The sequence below is a fragment of the Heterodontus francisci genome, chromosome 5, assembly GCF_036365525.1.
Source record: "Heterodontus francisci isolate sHetFra1 chromosome 5, sHetFra1.hap1, whole genome shotgun sequence".
NCBI lineage: Eukaryota > Metazoa > Chordata > Chondrichthyes > Heterodontiformes > Heterodontidae > Heterodontus > Heterodontus francisci.
Window position 1 is genome coordinate 10,277,161 of NC_090375.1, and position 20,344 is coordinate 10,297,504.

A 20,344-nucleotide genomic window follows, 5' to 3' on the forward strand; every position below is an offset into this window, starting at 1 on the left:
CGCTGAATACCCTTTACCCAACAAAAATCTATCAACTTCCGTTTTGAAATCTTTGCTCGATCCCCAGCCTCAGCAGTTTTTCTTTTGGAGGGGTGGGAGAGTTTTCCCGATTTCCACTATCCCTTGTATGAAGAAGTGCTTCCCAACATCACCCCTGAATGGCCGAGCTCTAACTTAAGAGGCGCGGTATACAAAAGCAAGGAAGTTAGGCTAGATCTCTGTAAATCCCTGAATAGGCCTCAGCTGGAGTACTGTTTCCAATTCCGGGCACCACACTGTAGGAAGGATGTGAAGGCATTGGAGAGGGTGAAGAGGAGATTTACTAGAACGATTCCAGGGACGAGAGACTGGAGAAGCTGGGACTGTTCTCCTCAGAGCAGAGAAGGTTATGGGGACATTTAATAGAGGTGTTCAGAAGAATGAGGTGTTTTAATGGAGTAAATAAGGTGAAACCGTTTCCACTGGCAGGAGGGTCAGTAACCAGAGGGCACAGACTTAAGATAATTGACCAAAGGACCGGAGGAGAAATGAGAATTTTTTTTTTTTGTTTTTTAAATACAGTGAGTCATGATGATCTAGAATTCACTGCCTGCAAACTCATCATTTTATAGTATAACACTCAAAATCCTCTATCAGGAGGACATCTCTCAAACGTATTAGGAGTCAGCTGTTGACAGGATTGAAAACAGTGTTTGCCCACTCAAATACAACTGTCAATGACTAGATGGTGAAAACAGAGCTTCCTGAAGCCATTTCCAACATTAAATAACTAATTTTACACAACTGAAGGCAGAAAATGGCAGTTTTCTACGATAGAGGCAAAATATTAATACGAACTGCAGCAATTACTCCAAACTGCTTTTGCAACATGCGACAGCTGGGTTGTTGTAGCAATGACAAGGTGGGACCTGATTGCCTAAAGAGAGCAAACAATCAGCTCAAAACACCAGAACCCCGCGGATTATTTCTTGTTGATGTATCTGTTCATCGGCAGCTGTATTTCTCAGAGCAAACATGGTTTTTAATCCTGCAAATGGCTGACTACCAAACAGTTACAAGAGTTATATTCTCAAGTCTTTAATTCCAATATATAAATTTTTTTTTAAAGGAATGCTACATGACTGAATGATACAACACAGGAGGCCATTCAGTCCACCATGCCTGTGCTAGCTCTAGGAAAGTTAGCCCACTCCCCTGCTCTTTCCCCATAGCCCTGTAAATTTTTCCTTTTCAAATATTTATCCACTTCGCTTTTGAAAGTTTCTATTGAATCTGCTTCCACCGCCCTTTCAGACAGCGCGTTCCAGACCAGGTTGGAGATAATTGCTGAAGGGGTGATAGAAGACTTTTTTTTTTAAATAAATGCAGCAGATTGCTGTGATGTGGAATGCACAGCCTGAACAGGCAGTAGAAACAGATTCAATGGAAGTCAGCGAGCAAAGGGGCAATGGGTGAACGGGACTTGGCGCGAGTTAGGATACTATAACAGTGATCTCACTGAAGCATATAAAAATTCTTAAGGGGCTTGATAGGGTAGATACTGAGAGGCTGTTTCCCCTGACTGGGGAATCTAGAACACGGAGTCACAGTCTCAGAATAAAGGGGTCAGCCATTTGGAACAGAGATGAGGAGAAATTTCTTCGCTCAGGGAGTTGTGAATCTTCAGAATTCTCTATCCCAGAGAGCGGTGGATGCTCAGTCGTTGAGTATATTCAAGATAGATTTTGGGTACTAAAAGGAATTAAGGGATATGGGGATAGTTGCAGGAAAGAGGAATTGACGTAGCTGATCAGCCATGATAGGAACCTAGTAACAGGAGGCCTTTTAGCTCTTCGAGCCTGTTCTGCCATTCAATGAGATCATGACTGATCTGTGGCCTAACTCCATACAACCGCCTTGGCCCCATATTCCTTAATACCTTTGGCTAACGAAAATCTTCAATCTCAGTTATAAAATTAACAATTGATCGAGCATCAATTGCAGTTTATGAAAGAGAGTTCCAAACTTCTAACACCCTTTGCATGAAGAAGTTTTTCCTAATTTCACTCCTGAAAGGTCTGGCTCTAAGATTTAGACTATATCCCCTAGTCCTAGACTTCCCAACTAGTAGAATCTTACTGAATGGTGAAGCAGGCTCAAAGGGCTGAATGGCTTACTCCTGCTCCTAATTCTTATGAAACAGGAAAAAGACTGCCTGCAGACAAACACTAAACCAGCTATTCCCAAAGAAAAGCAAAAAGGCTTAACATTTGAAGCGTGCTCAGCTAATGAGTAGTGGCCGAGGCTCACAGCCTCTGTTGTTTTCAAATGCAGTGTTTCAGTTATCCAATAGAGGGAGACAATGTGCAAACAGATCAGAATAGCACAATGCAAAAACCAACAGTAGCAGAGGTTAACAGGCCTCCTAGTGGCATTTGCATCAGTGAAAGATATTACTGATGGATAACAACACAGTTCAGCTAATTCGAGGTACAAATTTGGATCTCCCGAAGCCAGCAGGGATTCAACACCTTGTTATAAAATCAATTCACAGGATGTAGGAGTCACTGGCAAGGCCAACATTTAATGGCCATCCCTAATTGCCCTTGACAACCGAGGGGCTTGCTGGGCCATTTCAGAGAGCAGTTTAAGAATCAACCACATTGCTGTGGGTCTGAAGTCATGTAGGCCAGACTGCGTAAGGATGGCAGATTTCCTTCACTATTGGACATTAGAGAACCAGATGGATTTTTCATGACAATCAGGTGGGAGTAATGCCCTGTTAATTCAGTCCCACTACTCCACAGGTCACAGCATATCAAGGAAGTTTTCCACCAAAGAATAGCCAAATTAGACACACTATTGTCCCCCAGAATAAAGCACACCAAACCAGGTTTCTTTAAACAACATTAACTATTAAAAAAAAAATCTTAAACAATAATGAAATAAATCTATATGTGAAAACATTTTTTAAAACTCCTTATTCTGCCTAGCCCTCAAGCACACACACATACATTCAAAAACTGGTTAACCGGGGACAAAGGAGCTGTTCTTAGGAATAAAAAGGAAACTCAATCATTTTTTATTACGTTCTGATAGGATGTTTGCGGTTTGGTGAGGTGTCCCAGAGGTCGACTAGTCGGATGCCACTCGACATCTCTCCAGGTAAGGTTGATGAACAGTCTGTGATGGGCAGATGTTCAAGGTAATTTGTCTGCAGCAGGGATCACACAAGTCTTTCAGCAAAGGGTGTAGTAACAGGTCTGCTTGAGTTCAGTAGTAGAAGCTTTCTTGAGATTTCAGGGTTTCCCCAAAACACAGGAGGCAACAGACACTACTCTTGAGGCAGGAATTCTTCAAAGATTAGAAGCAACAGGAATCTGCCATCTCTGACAAATAGGGTATTCTTCTCTGAAAAGCAATCTTCCTCTACAGAGAGAAGTAACTTTTTGTTCTCTCTCCAGGCAGCTCACAGCCAGATTTCAAACACAGGATTTCTTTTCAAAGAGATGCAAGTCTTCCTTTAGAGAGAGAGATCTTTTTTCTCCAGTCTCCAGACAGGTCACAGCCAGATTTCAACTACTTGCTCCTAGTCCAACTCATTGGTCTTTTCACAATCCAAAAAGTGAAACTAACTTCAACAAACAAGTCATCATAGATCATGCCCTGTCATTCCCCTGCTGAGGTGTTTGGAAATAGGTGCCTTGCAGTCTGTGTATTTCACTCCGTTCAAACCCACAGAGAAAAGAAATTTCCTCAGTTTTAAAAGCACACAGAATTCTAAGCTTTCAACACAAAAACAAAACAATTAATTACTACATTCCAGATTTATTTCTTTAATTTAAATTCCCTAGCTGCTATGGTGGGATTCATGTCTCAGGATCATTAGAACAGGCCTCTGGAATACTAGTCCAATAACATAACCACTACTCTGCTACTATGATTTGTAAGCAGTGATCCCCTACAATCACCACTATCCAAACCGTAATGAGATGTGATCACATACAAGTGTTACATATGAGCCTCTCTACTGTTACCTCCTATCAGCACCAATCAGTTCCCAAGGTCTGTGTTGCAATGGCAAGATGCTTCCTGTGTCCTAACTCACACCAAGTCACGTTCACCCATCACTCTGTGCTCGCTGACCTACACTGGTCGCCGGTCCAGCAATGCCTCAATTTTATCCATGTTTTCAAATCCCTCCATGGCCTCGCCCCTCCCTATGTCTGTAATCTCCTCCAGCCCCACAAGCCTCAGAGATCTCTGTACTTCTCCAATTCTGGCACTTTGCGCATCCCTAATTTTAATTGCTCCACCACCGGTGGCCGTGCCTTCAACTGCCTAGACCCCAAGTACGAATACGCTCCCTAAACCTCTCTGCTTTCTTTTTTAAATTCATTCATGGGATGTGGGCGTCACAGGCCAGGCCATCCCTTATTGCCCTTGAACTGAGTGGCTTGTTAGGCCATTTTAAGGGCATTTTAGAGTCAACCACATTGCTGTGGATCTGGAGTCACATGTAGGCCAGACCAGGTAAGGACAGCAGATTTCCTTCCCTAAAGGACATTAGCGAACCAGATGGGTTTTTACAACAATCAACAATGGTTTCATGGCCATCATTAGACTAGCTTTTAAATTCCAGATTTATTAATTGAATTCAAATTCCACCTTCTGCTGTGGTGGGATTCGAACCCATGTCCCCAGAGCAATACCCAAGTCTCTGGGTTACTAGTCCAGTGACAATACCAGTACGCCACCGCCTCCCTACCACCTTCTCTCTCTCTCTCTTTCTTTAAGATGCTCCTTAAAACCTGCCTCTTTGAACACGGTCTTCTGCATTAATATCTCCTTATATAGCTCGTTGTCGAAATTTGTTTCATAATGCACCTGTGAAGCAACTTAGGATGTTTTACTTTGTTAAAGACACTATATAAATGCAAGTTGTTGAGTATAGGAGTGGTTGAAGTGAATATTATAGACAAATTTAAGGGGAAGCCAGATGAAGGAGGATGGGAGGCGGCTCGTGTGGAACATTAATACTGCATGGACCAGTTGGGCTGAATGGCCTGTTTCTATGCTAGAACTCGATGTTTTCTTTAATTATTTCATAGATGAGTGTGTTTCTGGAAAGGCCAGCATTTATTGCCCATCCCTAATTGCCTTCGAGAAGGTGGTGGTGAGCTGCCTTCTAGAACCGCTGCAGTCCATGCGGGGTAGATACACCCACAGTGCTGTTAAGAAGGGAGTTCCAGGTGGTGGTGTTCCCATGCATCCGTGGCCCTTGTCCTTCTAGGTGGTAGAGGTCACAGGCTTGGAAGGTGCTGTTGAAGGAGCCTTGGTGCATTGCTGCAGTGCATCTTGTAGATGGTACACACTGCTGCCACTGTGCATCGGTGGTGGAGGGAGTGAATGTTTGTAGATGGGTGCCAATCAAGTGGGCTGCTTTGTCCTGGATGGTGTCGAGTTTCTCGAGTGTTGTTGGAGCTGCACCCATCCAGGCAAGTGGAGAGTATTCCATCACACTCCTGACTTGTGCCTTGTAGATGGTGGACAGGTTTTGGGGAGTCAGGAGGCGAGTTACTCGCTGCAGAATTCCCAGCCTCTGACCTGCTCTTGTAGCCACGGTATTTATATGGCTACTCCAGTTCAGTTTCTGGTCAATGGTGATAATGGGGAATTCAGTGATAGTAATGCCATTGAACATCAACGGGAGATGGTTAGATTCTCTCTTCTTTGACATGCTCATTGCCGGGCACTTGTGTGGCACAAATATTACTTACCACTTATCAGCCCAAGTCTGAATGCTCTCCGGGTCCTGCTGCATCTGGACACGGGCTGCTTCAGTATCTGAGTCGTATCCAATGGTGAACATTGTGCAATCAGCGAGCATCCCACTTCTGACCTTGTGATTGAAGGAAGGTCATTGATGAAGCAGCTGAAGATGGTTGGGACGAGGACACTACCCTGAACTCCTGCAGTGATGTCCTGGAGCTGGTATGATTGACCTCCAACAACCACAATCATCTTCCTTTGTGCTAGGTATGACTCCAGCCAGTCGAGCGTTTTCCCCCACGATTCCCATTGACTTCAGTTTTGCTAGGGCTCCTTGATGGCACATCCAGTCAAATACTGCCTGATGTCAAAGGCAGTCACTCTCACTTCATCTCTGGAGTTCAGCTCTTTTATCCATGTTTGGACCAAGGCTGTAATGAAGTCAGGAGCCGAGTGGCCCAAGCAGAACCCAAACTGAGCAGTGAGCAAGTTATTGCTGAATAAGTGCCGCTTAATAGCGCTGACGACCCCTTCCATCACTTTACTGATGATTGAGAGTAGGCTGATGGGGCGGTAATTGGCTGGGTTGGACTGGTCCTGCTTTTTGTGCACAGGACATACCTGGGCAATTTTCCACATTGCCGGGTAGATGCCAGTGTTGTAGCTGTACTGGAACAGCTTGGCTAGGGGCGCGGCTAGTTCTGGGGCACAGGTCTTCTGCACTACTGCCATAATGTTGTCTGGTCCATCGCCTTTACAGTATCCAGTGCCTTCAGAGAATCACGTGGAGTGAATCGAATTAGCTGAAGTCTGGCATCTGAGATGCTGGGGACTTCAGGAGGAGGCCAAGATGGATCATCAACTCGGCACTTCTAGCTGAAGATGGATGCAAATGCTTCAGCCTTATCTTTTGCACTGATGTGCTGGGCTCCCCCATCATTGAGGATGGGGATATTTGTGACACATCCTCCTCCAGTTAGTTAATTGTCCACCACCATTCACAACTGAATGTGGCAAGACTGCACAGTGTAGATCTGATCCGTTGGTTGTGGGATCGCTTAGCCCTGTATATTGCACCCTGCTTCCGCTGTTTGGCACGCAAGTAGTCCTGTGTTGTAGCTTCACCAGGTTGACATCTCATTTTTAGGTATGCCTGATGTTGCTCCTGGCATGTCCTCCTGCTCACCTCAATGTACCAGGGTTGATCCCCTAGTTTGATGGCAATGGTGTGGTGGGGGATATGCCAAGCTATGAGATTACAAATTGTGGTTGAATACAATTGTGCTGCTGGTGATGGTCCACAGCGCCTCATGGATGCCCAGTTTTGAGCTGCTAGAACAGTTCTGAATCTATCCTATTCAGCATAGTGGTCGAGCTAGATGGAATAGGCTTTCTAATTATGCATCCATTTATTTAATCTTTTTTCCCTAACCTATGCAGCAGATGAAACCAGCAGGAATCACAAGATTTCTCTAGGATTTCTGCACAAGAACACAAGAAATAGGAGCAGGAGTTGACCATTTGGCCCATCGAGCCTGCTCCGCCATTCAAAACGATCATGGCTGATCTTGGGATTCAATTCCACTTTCCTCCCTGCTCCCCATATCCCTCGATTCCCCGCGAGACCAAAAATCTATATATCCCAGTCTTAAATGTATTCAATGATGGAGCATCCACAACATTCTGGGGTAGAGAATTCCAAAGATTCACAACCCTTTGAGTGAAGTAATTTCTCCTCATCTCAGTCCTGAATGATTGGCCCCTTATCCTGAGACTGTGCCCCTGTGTTTTAGATTCCCTGACCAGTGGAAACAATCTCTCAGTGTCTACCCTATTCAGCCCCTTTAGAATCTTATGTTTCAATGAGATCACCTCTCATTCTTCTAAACTCCAGGGAGTATAGGCTCAATTTACTTAGCCGCTCATCCCAGTAACCAATCTAGTGAACCTTCGCTGCACTGCCTGCAATACAAGTATATCCTTACTTAAATGTGGAGACCAAAACTGCACACAGTATTCCAGATGTGGTCTCACCAAAACCCTGTACAATTGTAGCAATACTTCCTTACTGCTGTACTCCAGTCCCCTTGGAATAAAAGCCAACCTGCCATTTGCCTTCCTAATTGCCTGCTGTCCCTGCATGTCAACTTTCTGCGTTCCTTGCACAAGCACACCCAAGTCTCTTTGAACATTGACAGTTACAAGTTGCACACCTTATAAAAAATATTCTGTTTTACTATTCTTATGACCAAAATGAATAATGTCACACTTCCCTACATTATACTCCATCTGCCATCTTGTTGCCCACTCACTTAACCTGTCCATATCTCTTTGCAGCCTCTGTGTCCTCCCCACAGCTCACCCTTCCACCTACCTTTGTATCATCAGCAAAGTTAGATACATTACTCTGTCTTATCATCCAAGTCATTAATGTTGTGTGATTGCCTTTTAGAGTGACATCCCTTTAAGATCTTAGTATGCTAATGAACTACATAACCAGTACATAGTCATGTGACTTAGAGCCCGAGGCACTCTAACTGTAACACCAAGAGGCAAGTCCTGTTAATAGTTAGCTCTGCACTGTGTATAGTTGTTAGGTGTAAATAAACCTGTTTGAGATCGTCAACTAACTGGACTCCACGCATCTTATTAATGTTGTGTCAGACAACAAAAAGCTTCTCATTACAAATAGCTAAGGCCCCAGCACTGATCCTACAGCACCCCACTATTCACTGCCTGCCAACTTGAAAATGTCCCGTTTATACCCAAAGTAAGAGTTTAAATATCGTCAATAATTAACACTTGGAGGCTAGCAAATTAGATGAGTCTTATCTTAAAATATTGTTACAGACCAGCAAACTCATTCACTCCACCGGTGTTGACACGCACCAACAAGCAGTGTGCAAATCCATTTGAGTTTTGACATTTATTGAAGGAGTACCTGAAGTGAATCCTGCAGAGACTCAATAGATGCTAAATCTTCGTCGTCATCATCAGTAAACTGATCTTGGGAGCAGTAGTGAGTGCTGTAAGCAGAATGTTCCTCTATGGCTTGAAGCCATTTCTAGAAAAAAAAAGCAAAAAAAACCTTCCAGAATTAGTGAGATCACAGAAAATGGTGGAGAGATGTCAATAGCTGGAATAGCTTAAAGGTTAACCAATGGCACTGATGGATCGTACAATACAGGACTGTCAAATTCACAAAGTATCCTCTATCACTAAAATTATCTGATTTAGGTTAAAATCATACAACGTTGCCTTGTATATTTTTGAAAACAATGCATCTGACTGCATGCAGGGTACAGTAGCAGAGTGGTTATGTTCCTGGAGGAGTAATCCAGAGATCTGGAAAGATTGGAGAAGTTAGGTTTGTTCTCCTTAGGAGAAGAGAAGGTTGAGGGGAGGTTTGATAGAGGCGTTCAAAATCCTGAGGGGTCGGGACAGTGTAGATATGGATAAACTGTTCCCATTGGTGAAAGGGTCACGAACCAGAGGACACGGATTTGAGGTGACATGAGGCAAGATTTTATGTAGCGAGTGTTTAGGATCTGGAACGCACTGCCTCAGTGTGCGGTGGAGGCAGACTCAATCGAGGTTTTCAAAAAGGAATTGCATAATTATCTGAAGACAAAAAATTTGAAAGGCGGCGGAGCAGACTAGCTGAGTTGCTCTTGCACAAAGCTAGCATGGACATGATGGGCTGAATGGCCTCCTCCTGTGCTGTAACCACTCTATGATTCTATAATAATTTCCAATTAGCCAATACAGTTTTGAAGTAGATTTTTGTAAACAGCATCATCTTTGTGCATGAAATTACATTTAAAAAGTGAAAAAGAATTTGCATTTATATAGCACCTTTCACAACCCAAAACTCTTTATTGCCAATTAAGTGCTAGTGAAATGTAGTCACTCTTGTAATCTAGGAAACGCGGCAGCCAATTTGCCCACAGTAAACTCCCACACAGCAATCTGATAATGACCAGATAATGTTTGTAATGCAAACAAAAAATGCTAGAAATACTCAGCAGGTCAAGTAACATCCGCAGAGAGAGAAACAGAGTTAATGTTTCAGGATGATGACCTTCCTTGAGAACTGTTCAGTTGATCTGAAACATTAACTCGGTTTCTCTCCTCGGATGTTACTTGACCTGCTGGATATTTCCAAACACTTTATGTATTATTTCAGATTTCCAGTATCGGAGATACTTCCATTCAGTTTTTAATGATGTTGAATGAGGGACAAAAACATCGGCCCAGGACATAGAGGACATCGGCAGCTTAACATCTCACCTGAAGGACAGCCCCTCCGACAGCGCGGCGCTCCCTCACTACCGCCCCTCCGACAGCGCGGCGCTCCCTCACTACCGCCCGTCCGACAAATAAAAGAACAAATGTTGCACCTAAAAGAGGTGTGAATGGCAGGATCCCGAGTACCTGATGTCCAAAAGCAACATCAAGGAAATAACAGAAATAAGAGGAACAAAACCAAATCAGCCAAGAAAACAAAAACAACAAAATGGGGACAGAGATTGTACTCTAAAATTATTGAACTCAATGTTGCTGTAAAGTGCCCAGTCGAAAGATGAGAGCTGGAATCAAACGGGAGCGGACTAGGAGGCCGGGGTTGTGGGGTGCATAAAATCACGTGGAAGGGAGGAGGTGCTACATCCGTCACCTAGCTGTTCCCACTGTTACTTTACCAGCAGTGGGGGAGGTGGCAAATGGCCTGCCTGCCCCAGGCAAATTAAGGCCCTGAAATAGCCAACTGATTGCCACTCAAGGGCCTCTTCCTGCCGCCACTGGTATTTTGTCAGTGGGGGACGGGCACTAAAGCAGCCGAGGAGGCTGCCTCCTAATACCAGGCAGCCTTCTTGCCGGTTGGGGGAGACCCTCCTGATTGGGTATCCTGTGCCCCATGGAGGCCCCCTCAGCAGCACTGGCTGCCCCCGCTAAAACTGATCCCCCTGCCCTGCTCTCCGACCTACCCCAGCCCCCCACACCTCACCGTGACCTAGCTGATTGCCCCCAGCGACCTCCGACCCCCACTTAGCTCTGAAGGGTGACGTCCATCATTCCCATTCTGTCCGGCTGCAGGCCCAGCAGTGACACCGCCGGGACTGAACAGCTGCCGGCCAATCAGAGGGCTGGCAGCTCTTGGAGGCGGGACTTCCTGCCTCAGAGGGGCAGAGACCCTGACCAAGGCCAATTCAGGGCCTAGCCCACGCAAAATAGCAACATGGCTTCCAGGTGCAGTGGAGGTGGGCTCACCCCCAACTTTCCAGCGGTGGGCGGGGCCACTGCCTCAACACTAAATTCTGGCCAAGGTGCTATTCCTGAAGTTTACGTTGAGCTTCACTGGAACACTGCAGGAGGCAGAGGGCAGAGAGATCAGAGTGGGAGCATTAAAATGACAGGCAACTGGAAGCTTGGAGGTGTTCCACAAAGCAGTCACCCAATCCGCGTTTGGTCTCCTCAGTGTAGAGGAGACCGCATCGTGAGCAGCGAACACAGTATACTAAATGGAAAGAAGTGCAGAGCAATCACTGATTTACCTAGAAGGAGTGTTTGGGACCATGGAATATGGGAAAGGAGGAGGTAAAAGGGACAGGTGTTGCATCTCCTGTACTTGCATGGAAAGGTGCTGTTGGAAGTGGAGGGTGTGTTGGAGGTGTTTGAGGAGTGAACCAGGGGATCGCAGAGGGAACAGTCCCTCTGGAATGCTGAAAGGGGAGGGGAAGGTATTTTTGATGGCATCATCATGCTGGAGGTGGCGGAAATGGCGGAGGATGATCCATTAAATTCAGAGGCTTGTGGGGTGGAATGTGCGGATAAGGGGAACCCGATCCTGGTTCTGGGAAGGAGGGGAAGGGGTGAGAGCAGAGGTGCATGAAATAGAAAGGGCACAGTCGAGGGTCCTATCAACCATGGTGTTGTACTGAGTTATAGCATTGCATTAACTCAATTATTGCAGTCCATAAAGCAGAGCTCAAAGTAGTTGTGTTTCAAATTTGATTACGCACCTGACTTGTTTGAGCAGATATACCCTTGAGATGCACTTTAAAGATGTGGATACTGTCATCAAAGCACTTGATTGAAATGACTCTCTCCTCAGTACCTTTAACCTTTGTGATGAAAAGGGTTTGAAAATGAGAAATCCAAATATGCAACTGAATTCAACACGCGCACACACAATCTCCACGTGAGTCCCCCAGAGTAGTCGGGACAGAGGAACGGACAGACATTCAGAAGGGGATATCAGGTCCTGCAAATACCTGAAAGAAGTTTCACTTCCCTCCACACTCACCTCATCCGCCACCACCCCCCCACTTCCCTCACCTCCCCCATGCACTCCCCCCATGCACTCCCAATTCCACCCCCTACCCATCCTCCAAAACACCTTCCCCAGTTCCAACAAGCTCCCCTCCCCACAGTATCCTATCCTTCTAGAACCTTCATTGTGATTTTGTTGTATTTTGGAGTACAACCAGACTTAAGACAACTTTCACAGAGTCCCAATCCAAAAATAGACGTTTAATAATGGGGGTGAGATGAAGCAGAGTGAAATATAAACACAGGCACAGGCCCGATGGATCGAATGGCCTGTTACTGTGTTGCAGGCTCACTGTAACTCAATGTAACCCATTACAGCCTCCAAGCAAGCAGGGAGCAAATGCTACTTTTTACAATTCTTTTTCATTCATTCATGGCATGTGTGGGTGTCACTGGCTAGGCCAGCATTTATTGCCCATCCCTAATTGCCCTTAAACTGAGTGGCTTGTTAGGCCATTCCAGAGGGCAGTTAAGAGTCAACCACATTGCTGTGGGTCTGGAGTCACATGTAGGCCAGACCAGGTAAGGACGGCAGATTTCCTTCCCTAAAAGATATTAGTGAACTAGGTGGGTTTTTAATGACAATCGTGATAGTTTCATGGCACCATTACTGAATTGTTGAATTTATTAATTAATTGAATTTAAACTCCACCAGCTGCCGTGGTGGGATTCGAACCAGTGTTCCCAGGGCATTAACCTGGGCCTCTGGATTACTAGTCCAGCGACATTACCACTACGTCACCGTCTCCCTGTTGATTAATGGAGATCAAGTTTGTGCCTGTGCATAAAATTAAAAAACGTTTCCAGTCGCAGAACAGTTGAATTGACCAAGGCTTTGAATACTAATAGGATGATAGTCAAACATTATTGAAAAGCATTAGCTACAAGTCACATTTATTCAATATTCAACTCAGTCCTGTATAATCAAACATTCAGTCTAGTAAAAGGAACAAAACACATAGCAATTATTGATTGGATAGGGTAGATGTGGAGAGAATACTTGTACTTGTGGGAGAATCCAAAACTAGGGACCATAAAGACAAGATAGTTAATAAATCCAAAAGGGACAGAAGGAGAAATTGCTTTACTCAGAGAGCTGTGAGAACGTACAGCTTGCTACCACAGGAAGTGGTTGAGGCGAATAGCATAGATGCTTTCAAACAGAAGGAGAAGAATACATGAAAGGAAAAGAGATCGGAAGACATGCTGAAAGGCTGCAATGAGGCAGGTGGAATGGGAGCAGACTCATATCAAACTCAAGCACAGACTGGCTGGGCCGACTGCATTATGTAATTCTATTTAATATCAGTTTATGTGCAATTTTTGTGAACAAGGCATCATACTTTAGGAAGGACGTTAAGGCTTTAGAGAGGGTGTAGAAAAGATTTAGGAGAGTTGCAAATAGGAGCAGGAGTAGGCCATTCGGCCCTTCGAGCCTGCTCCGCCATTCATTATGATCATGGCTGATCATCCAACTCAGTAACCTGTTCCCGCTTTCCCCCCCATACCCTTTGATCCCTTTCAACCCAAGAGCTATATCTAACTCCTTCTTGAAAACATACAATGTTTTGGCCTCAACTGTTTTCTGTGGTCGCGAATTCCACAGGCTCACCACTCTCTGGGTGAAGAAATTTCTCCTCATCTCAGTCCTGAGAGGTTTACCCCGTATCCTTAGACTATGACCCCTGGTTCTGGACTCCCCCACCATCGGGAACATCCTTCCTGCATCGACCCTGCCAAGTCCTGGTAGAATTTTATAGGTTTCCATGAGATCCCCCTTCAAGGTTGAGAGGAGATTTGATAGAGATGTGCAAAATCACAGGGGTCTGGACAGAGTAGACAGAGAGAAACCCTTCCCATTGGCAGAAGGGTCAAGACCCAGAGGACACAAATTTAAAATGATTTGCAAAAGAAACAAAGAAAATATGAGGAAAAACATTTTCACGCAGCGAGTGGTTAGGATCTGGAATGCACTGCCTAAGAGTGTGGTGGAGGCAGATTCAATCGAGGCTTTCAAATGGGAATTGGGTAATTAATCTTAGGGGGATAGATTTGCAGGACTACAGGGAAAGAGCAGGGGAGTGGGACTAGCTGAGTTGCTCTTGCAGAGACCTGGCATGGGCGTGATGGGCCGAATGGCCTCTTTCTGTACTGCAACTATTCTATGGTTCTAAGGGAACAATTGGTGGAGTCTTACTGTACAAACTGCTTGCGTCAGATTCTTGCAACCTTGTCGGTAAACATCCGCCTTCGCATCTGACCTAAAACAAAAAAGAGAGAAGGATTGGAACCTTTGATCCATTGGAGCAGAAATGTAACTTTCTCATTTCACATCACGCAAAAATAATCTGCTCACACTTACTGGTTGTGAAACCACGATAGCACTCCATGTTCTAAAACCACCCAAACCAAATTCCAGCCGAGAAATCTGGAACGCTAGACAAATAAAATTAATGAGAATAACTGTAAAGTGAGACCAGAGTTGTCTAAACAAGATTCCAAGGTTGCAGTTCAACTGAGAGTCAATACCAGGGCTAAAAGGGTTAAATTAATGAGACCAGGTTACACAGACTAGGCTTGTATTCCTTTGAATATAGAAGATTAAGGGATGATCTAACTGAGGTGTTAAAGACGATTCAAGAATTTGATGGGACCAATAGAGAGAAACTATTTCCTCTGATGGGGGGAGTCCTGATCAAGGGGGCATAACCTTAAAATTAGAGCCAAGCCATTTGGGTCTGACCTCAGGAAGCACTTCTTCACAAAGGCGTAATGAGCTCTTTTATGTTGTCCGATGAAACATAAATGAGATGCGTGGAGTCCAGTTATGCTGAACATCTCAAACAGACAGTACAGAGCTAACTATTTACAGAACCTCACTCTGGGTGTTACAGTTGTCGAGTGCTCAGGCTTGTAGTCACATGACTGTGTTCTGGTAGTGGACTCATTAGCATACTAAGATCTTAAGGGGACATCACTCTTAAAGGCAATTATACAACAAAAAGGTAGTGTAAATCTGAAACTCTTTCACCCCCACCCCCTCAAAAAGCTGTTGAAGCTGCGGGGGGCAGGGGGGGTCAATTAAAAATTTCAAAATGGAGATGGGTAGATTTTTTTTGTTGAGCGAGGGTATTAAAGGTTATGGAACCAAATAGGGTTGAGGTACAGATCAGCCATGAGTTATCGGAATACCAGAACAGGCTCGAGGGGCTGAATGGCCTCCTCCTGTTCTTGTGTTCCCCGAATGCTCCACTTTCTCACGTGACCCTTCACTGTTTCTTCTGCAAAGCTGTTAAAAACAATTTCATCAATAAGTTGTGGATTCCATTCAGGATATACTCAGTATTGAATCAAGGAGTTGGAAGTGAAACCCATGGCAGATCACACGGATGTATCCTGTAACACTGACCAACTGCACGGAATACATGCATATTTATCGAAGCACAACAGCATAAGAAAGACAGACTTGCATTTATATAGCAGCTATACGAACACCAAGCGTCTGACAGCCAATGAAACACTTCTGAAGTGTTGTCATAGGAAACACAGCAAGATCCCAAAAACAGCAATGTTAGCTTTTGCAATGCTGACTGAGGAATAAATTTGGCCAGGACACCAGGGAGGAGAACTCCTCTGCTCTTCTTTGAAGCAGTGCCCACCTGAGAGGGTAGACAGGGCCTCGGTTTAATGTCTCTTCTAAAAGACAGCACCTGTGACTCCCTCAGTTCTGCACCGGGAGTGCCAGCCTTGATTTTTGTGCTGAAGTCCTGGAGTGGACTTGAACCCAGAACCTGGTCACTCAGAGGAGAGGGTGCTACCCACTGAGGCGCAGCTGACACACATAGCTCAATTACAAGGCGGCAGCTCACCTCCACCTTCAATTAGAGATGGGTAAGAAATGCTGGCCTCGTCAGTAACGGCAACATCTTGTGAACCAATAAATTAAATGTAAATTTGGGAGAGTCCCCCTCTCATTCCAGTTGTACTGCAGATCGAGTAATGTTATGTTTTTCAACTATTCTACAGTTTGGTGTTAAGTTCTAGAGGCACCTTAGAATGAAATGCCCTGAACATATCAAAGTTTAGAATGTTAAACTTTACATATATTTTTAATTCTTGATTAGGAAAAGGAAGACGAGAATTACTGACAAAATCTCAGCTGGACGTGGGCCAACTCCAGGTAATATGCATCTCTAATGGTCCTGTGCCTCACAGCTGCTGCACCCTCACCCCTGAGAACTTCCTTAACTTTTTAAAAAAAGAGGGAGGAATGCTTCTATAAATGGATAAAATGCATCCACAATAATAATCCATAAATCAAACATCTGCAAATTTACGTGAAAAGCTGTTACCTTATAAAGTGGTCCTTCAAATCTTTGCACCATTTTATACATCACCTAAAGAGAATGATGAACTGATGTTAGTTTCGTTATTTGCCTGCAAAGATATTCTTTTAAAAAAAACCTGTAAAACTATTATCTCTGATTTAAGCGGTTTTGAAAATCTTGCTAGTAATTCATAGCTATAATATAGTTGTTATAAGTATAGCAACAGGGCATTGTAGCAGAGTGGCTGATGTTACTGGATTAGTAATCCAGAGGCCCAGACTAATGATCTGGAGACACAAGTTCAAACCCCTCCACAACAGCTGGGGAATTTAAATTCAATTAATCAAATAAATCTGGAATAAAAAGCTAGTCTCAGTAATGGTGACCATGAAACAAGTGGACTGTCGTAAAAATCCATCTGGGAAGGAAATCTGCTGTCCTTACCTGGTCTGGCCTACATGTGACTCCGGACCCACAGCAATGTGGTTAACTCTTACACGCCCTCTGAAATGGCCTAACAAGCCACTCAGTTGTGTTCAAGACAGTGACTCATCACCACCTTCTCAAGGGCGATCAGTGACTGGCAATAAATACTGCCTTTGCCAGTGATACCCACATCCCACAAGCAAATTTTAAAAACAAGTAACCCATTCCAAAATTGTTCTCACATTGCAGTGTTCTGCCAAAATCTGTCTTTTGGATGAGACATTAAATCAAGGTCCGATCTGCCTTCACAGGTGGATGTAAAAGATCGCATGGCCACTATTTCAAAGTCACTGGGCAATATATCCATGTGTGATTAGATGAAAGACAGAGGGAGTGAGGAGAGAGAGAAAAAAACAAAAACAAACAAAAAAATAAAGACTTGCATTTCTATAGCGTCTTTCACCACTTCAGGATGTTCCAAAGCGCTTTACAGCCAATGAGGGACTTTTGCAGAGTGGTCACTGTTGGAATGTAGGAAACGCAGCAGACAAATGTGCACACAAAGAACAAAGAAAATTACAGCACAGGAACAGGCCCTTCGGCCCTCCAAGCCTACGCCGATCCAGATCCTCTATCTAAACCTGTCACCTATTTTTTAAGGGTCTGTATCTCTTTACTTCCTGCCCATTCATGTATCTGTCTAGATACATCTTAAAAGACGCTATCGTACCCGCGTCTACCACCTCCGCTGGCAAAGCGTTCCATGCACCCACCACCCTCTGCGTAAAGAAATTTCCACACATATACCCCCTAAACTTTTCCCCTTTCACTTTGAACTCGTGACCCCTAGTAATTGAATCCCCCACTCTGGGAAAAAGCTTCTTGCTATCCACCCTGTCTATACCTCTCATGATTTTGTACACCTCAAATCAGGTCCCCCCTCAACCTCCGTCTTTCTAATGAAAATAATCCTAATCTACTCAACCTCTCTTCATAGCTAGCGCCCTCCATACCAGGCAACATCCTGGTGAACCTCCTCTGCACCCTCTCCAAAGCATCCACATCCTTTTGGTAATGTGGCGACCAGAACTGCACGCAGTATTCCAAATGTGGCCCAACCAAAGTCCTATACAACTGTAACTTGACCTGCCAACCCTTATACTCAATACCCCGTCCGATGAAGGAAAGCATGCCGTATGCCTTCTTGCCCACTCTATTGACCTGCGTTGCCACCTTCAGGGAACAATGGACCTGAACACCCAAATCTCTCTGTACATCAATTTTCCCCAGGACTTTTCCATTTACTGTATAGTTCACTCTTGAATTGCATCTTCCAAAATGCATCACCTCGCATTTGCCCTGATTGAACTCCATCTGCCATTTCTCTGCCCAACTCTCCAGTCGATCTACATTCTGCTGTATTCTCTGACAGTCCCCTTCACTATCTGCTACTCCAGCAATCTTAGTGTCGTCTGCAAACTTGCTAATCAGACCACCTATACTTTCCTCCAAATCATTTATGTACATCACAAACAACAGTGGTCCCAGCACGGATCCCTGTGGAACACCACTGGTCACACGTCTCCATTTTGAGAAACTCCCTTCCACTGCTACTCTCTGTCTCCTGTTGCCCAGCCAGTTCTTTATCCATCTAGCTAGTACACCTTGGACCCCATGCGCCTTCACTTTCTCCATCAGCCTACCATGGGGAACCTTATCAAACGCCTTACTGAAGTCCATGTATACGACATCTACAGCCCTTCCCTCATCAATCAACTTTGTCACTTCCTCAAAGAATTCTATTAAGTTGGTAAGACATGACCTTCCCTGCACAAAACCATGTTGCCTATCACTGATAAGCCCATTTTCTTCCAGATGGGAATAGATCCTATCCCTCAGTATCTTCTCCAGCAGCTTCCCTACCACTGACGTCAGGCTCACCGGTCTATAATTACCTGGATTATCCCTGCTACCCTTCTTAAACAAGGGGACAACATTAGCAATTCTCCAGTCCTCCGGGACCTCACCCGTGTTTAAGGATGTTGCAAAGATATCTGTTAAGGCCCCAATTATTTCCTCTCTCGCTTCCCACAGTAACCTGGGATAGATTTCATCCGGACCTGGGGACTTGTCCACCTTAATGCCTTTTAGAATACCCAACACTTCCTCCCTCCTTATGCCGACTTGACCTAGAGTAATCAAACATCTGTCCCTCACCTCAACATCCGTCATGTCCCTCTCCTCGGTGAATACCAATGCAAAGTACTCGTTTAGAATCTCACCCATTTTCTCTGACTCCACGCATAACTTTCCTCCTTTGTCCTTGAGTGGGCCAATCCTTTCTCTAGTTACCCTCTTGCTCCTTATATATGAATAAAAGGCTTTGGGATTTTCCTTAACCCTGTTTGCTAAAGATATTTCATGACCCCTTTTAGCCCTCTTAATTCCTCGTTTCAGATTGTGCCTACAATTCCGATATTCTTTCAAAGCTTCGTCTTTCTTCAGCCGCCTAGACCTTATGTATGCTTCCTTTTTCCTCTTAGCTAGTCTCACAATTTCACCTATCATCCATGGTTCCCTAATCTTGCCATTTCTACCCCTCATTTTCACAGGAACATGTCTCTCCTGCACGCTAATCAACCTCTCTTTAAAAGCCTCCCACATATCAAATCTGGATTTCCCTTCAAACAGCTGCTCCCAATCTACATTCCCCAGCTCCTGCCGAATTTTGGTATAGTTGGCCTTCCCCCAATTTAGCACTCTTCCTTTAGGACCACTCTCGTCTTTGTCCATGAGTATTCTAAAACTTACGGAATTGTGATCACTATTCCCAAAGTAGTCCCCTACTGAAACGTCAACCACCTGGCCCGGCTCATTTCACAACACCAGGTCCAGTATGGCCCCTTCCCGAGTTGGACTATATACATACTGCTCTAGAAAACCCTCCTGGATGCCTCCTTACAAATTCTGCTCCATCTAGACCTCTAACATTAAGTGAATCCCAGTCAATGTTGGGAAAATTAAAATCTCCTATCACCACCACCCTGTTGCTCCTACAGCTTTCCATAATCTGTTTACATATTTGTACCTCTATCTCACGCTCGCTGTTGGGAGGCCTGTAGTACAGCCCCAACATTGTTACCGCACCCTTCCTATTTCTGAGTTCTGCCCATATTGCCTCACAGCTCGAGTCCTCCATAGTGCCTTCCTTCAGCACAGCTGTGATATCCACTTTGACCAGTAATGCAACTCCTCCACCCCTTTTACCTCCCTCTCTATCCCGCCTGAAGCATCGGTATCCTGGGATATTTAGTTGCCAATCATGCCCTTCCCTTAACCAAGTCTCAGTAATAGCAATATCATACTCCCAGGTACTAATCCAAGCCCGAAGTTCATCTGCCTTACCTACTACACTTCTTGCATTAAAACAAATGCACCTCAGACCACCAGTCCCTTTGCTTTCATCATCTGCTCCCTGCCTGCTCTTCCCCTTAGTCACGCTGACTTCA

At 44.7% G+C, this 20,344-nt stretch overlaps 1 protein-coding gene across 4 annotated transcripts in view; it reads right to left on the bottom strand.

Moving 5' to 3' along the window:
- Nucleotides 1-20,344, bottom strand: part of osbpl1a (oxysterol binding protein-like 1A) — a 308,693-nt gene that overhangs the window by 244,547 nt on the left and 43,802 nt on the right. For 2 of the 4 annotated variants that reach the window (XM_068031098.1, XM_068031097.1), the window contains exons 9-14: nucleotides 16,434-16,478; nucleotides 14,444-14,517; nucleotides 14,279-14,342; nucleotides 11,772-11,873; nucleotides 10,042-10,185; nucleotides 8,693-8,815 (exon numbers count right to left, since the gene is read on the bottom strand). In XM_068031098.1, the coding sequence (XP_067887199.1) occupies nucleotides 8,693-8,815; nucleotides 10,042-10,185; nucleotides 11,772-11,873; nucleotides 14,279-14,342; nucleotides 14,444-14,517; nucleotides 16,434-16,478 (552 nt within the window). The remainder of the gene's footprint in view (nucleotides 1-8,692; nucleotides 8,816-10,041; nucleotides 10,186-11,771; nucleotides 11,874-14,278; nucleotides 14,343-14,443; nucleotides 14,518-16,433; nucleotides 16,479-20,344) is intronic. The other 2 variants (XM_068031100.1, XM_068031099.1) reach the window with 1 other exon arrangement.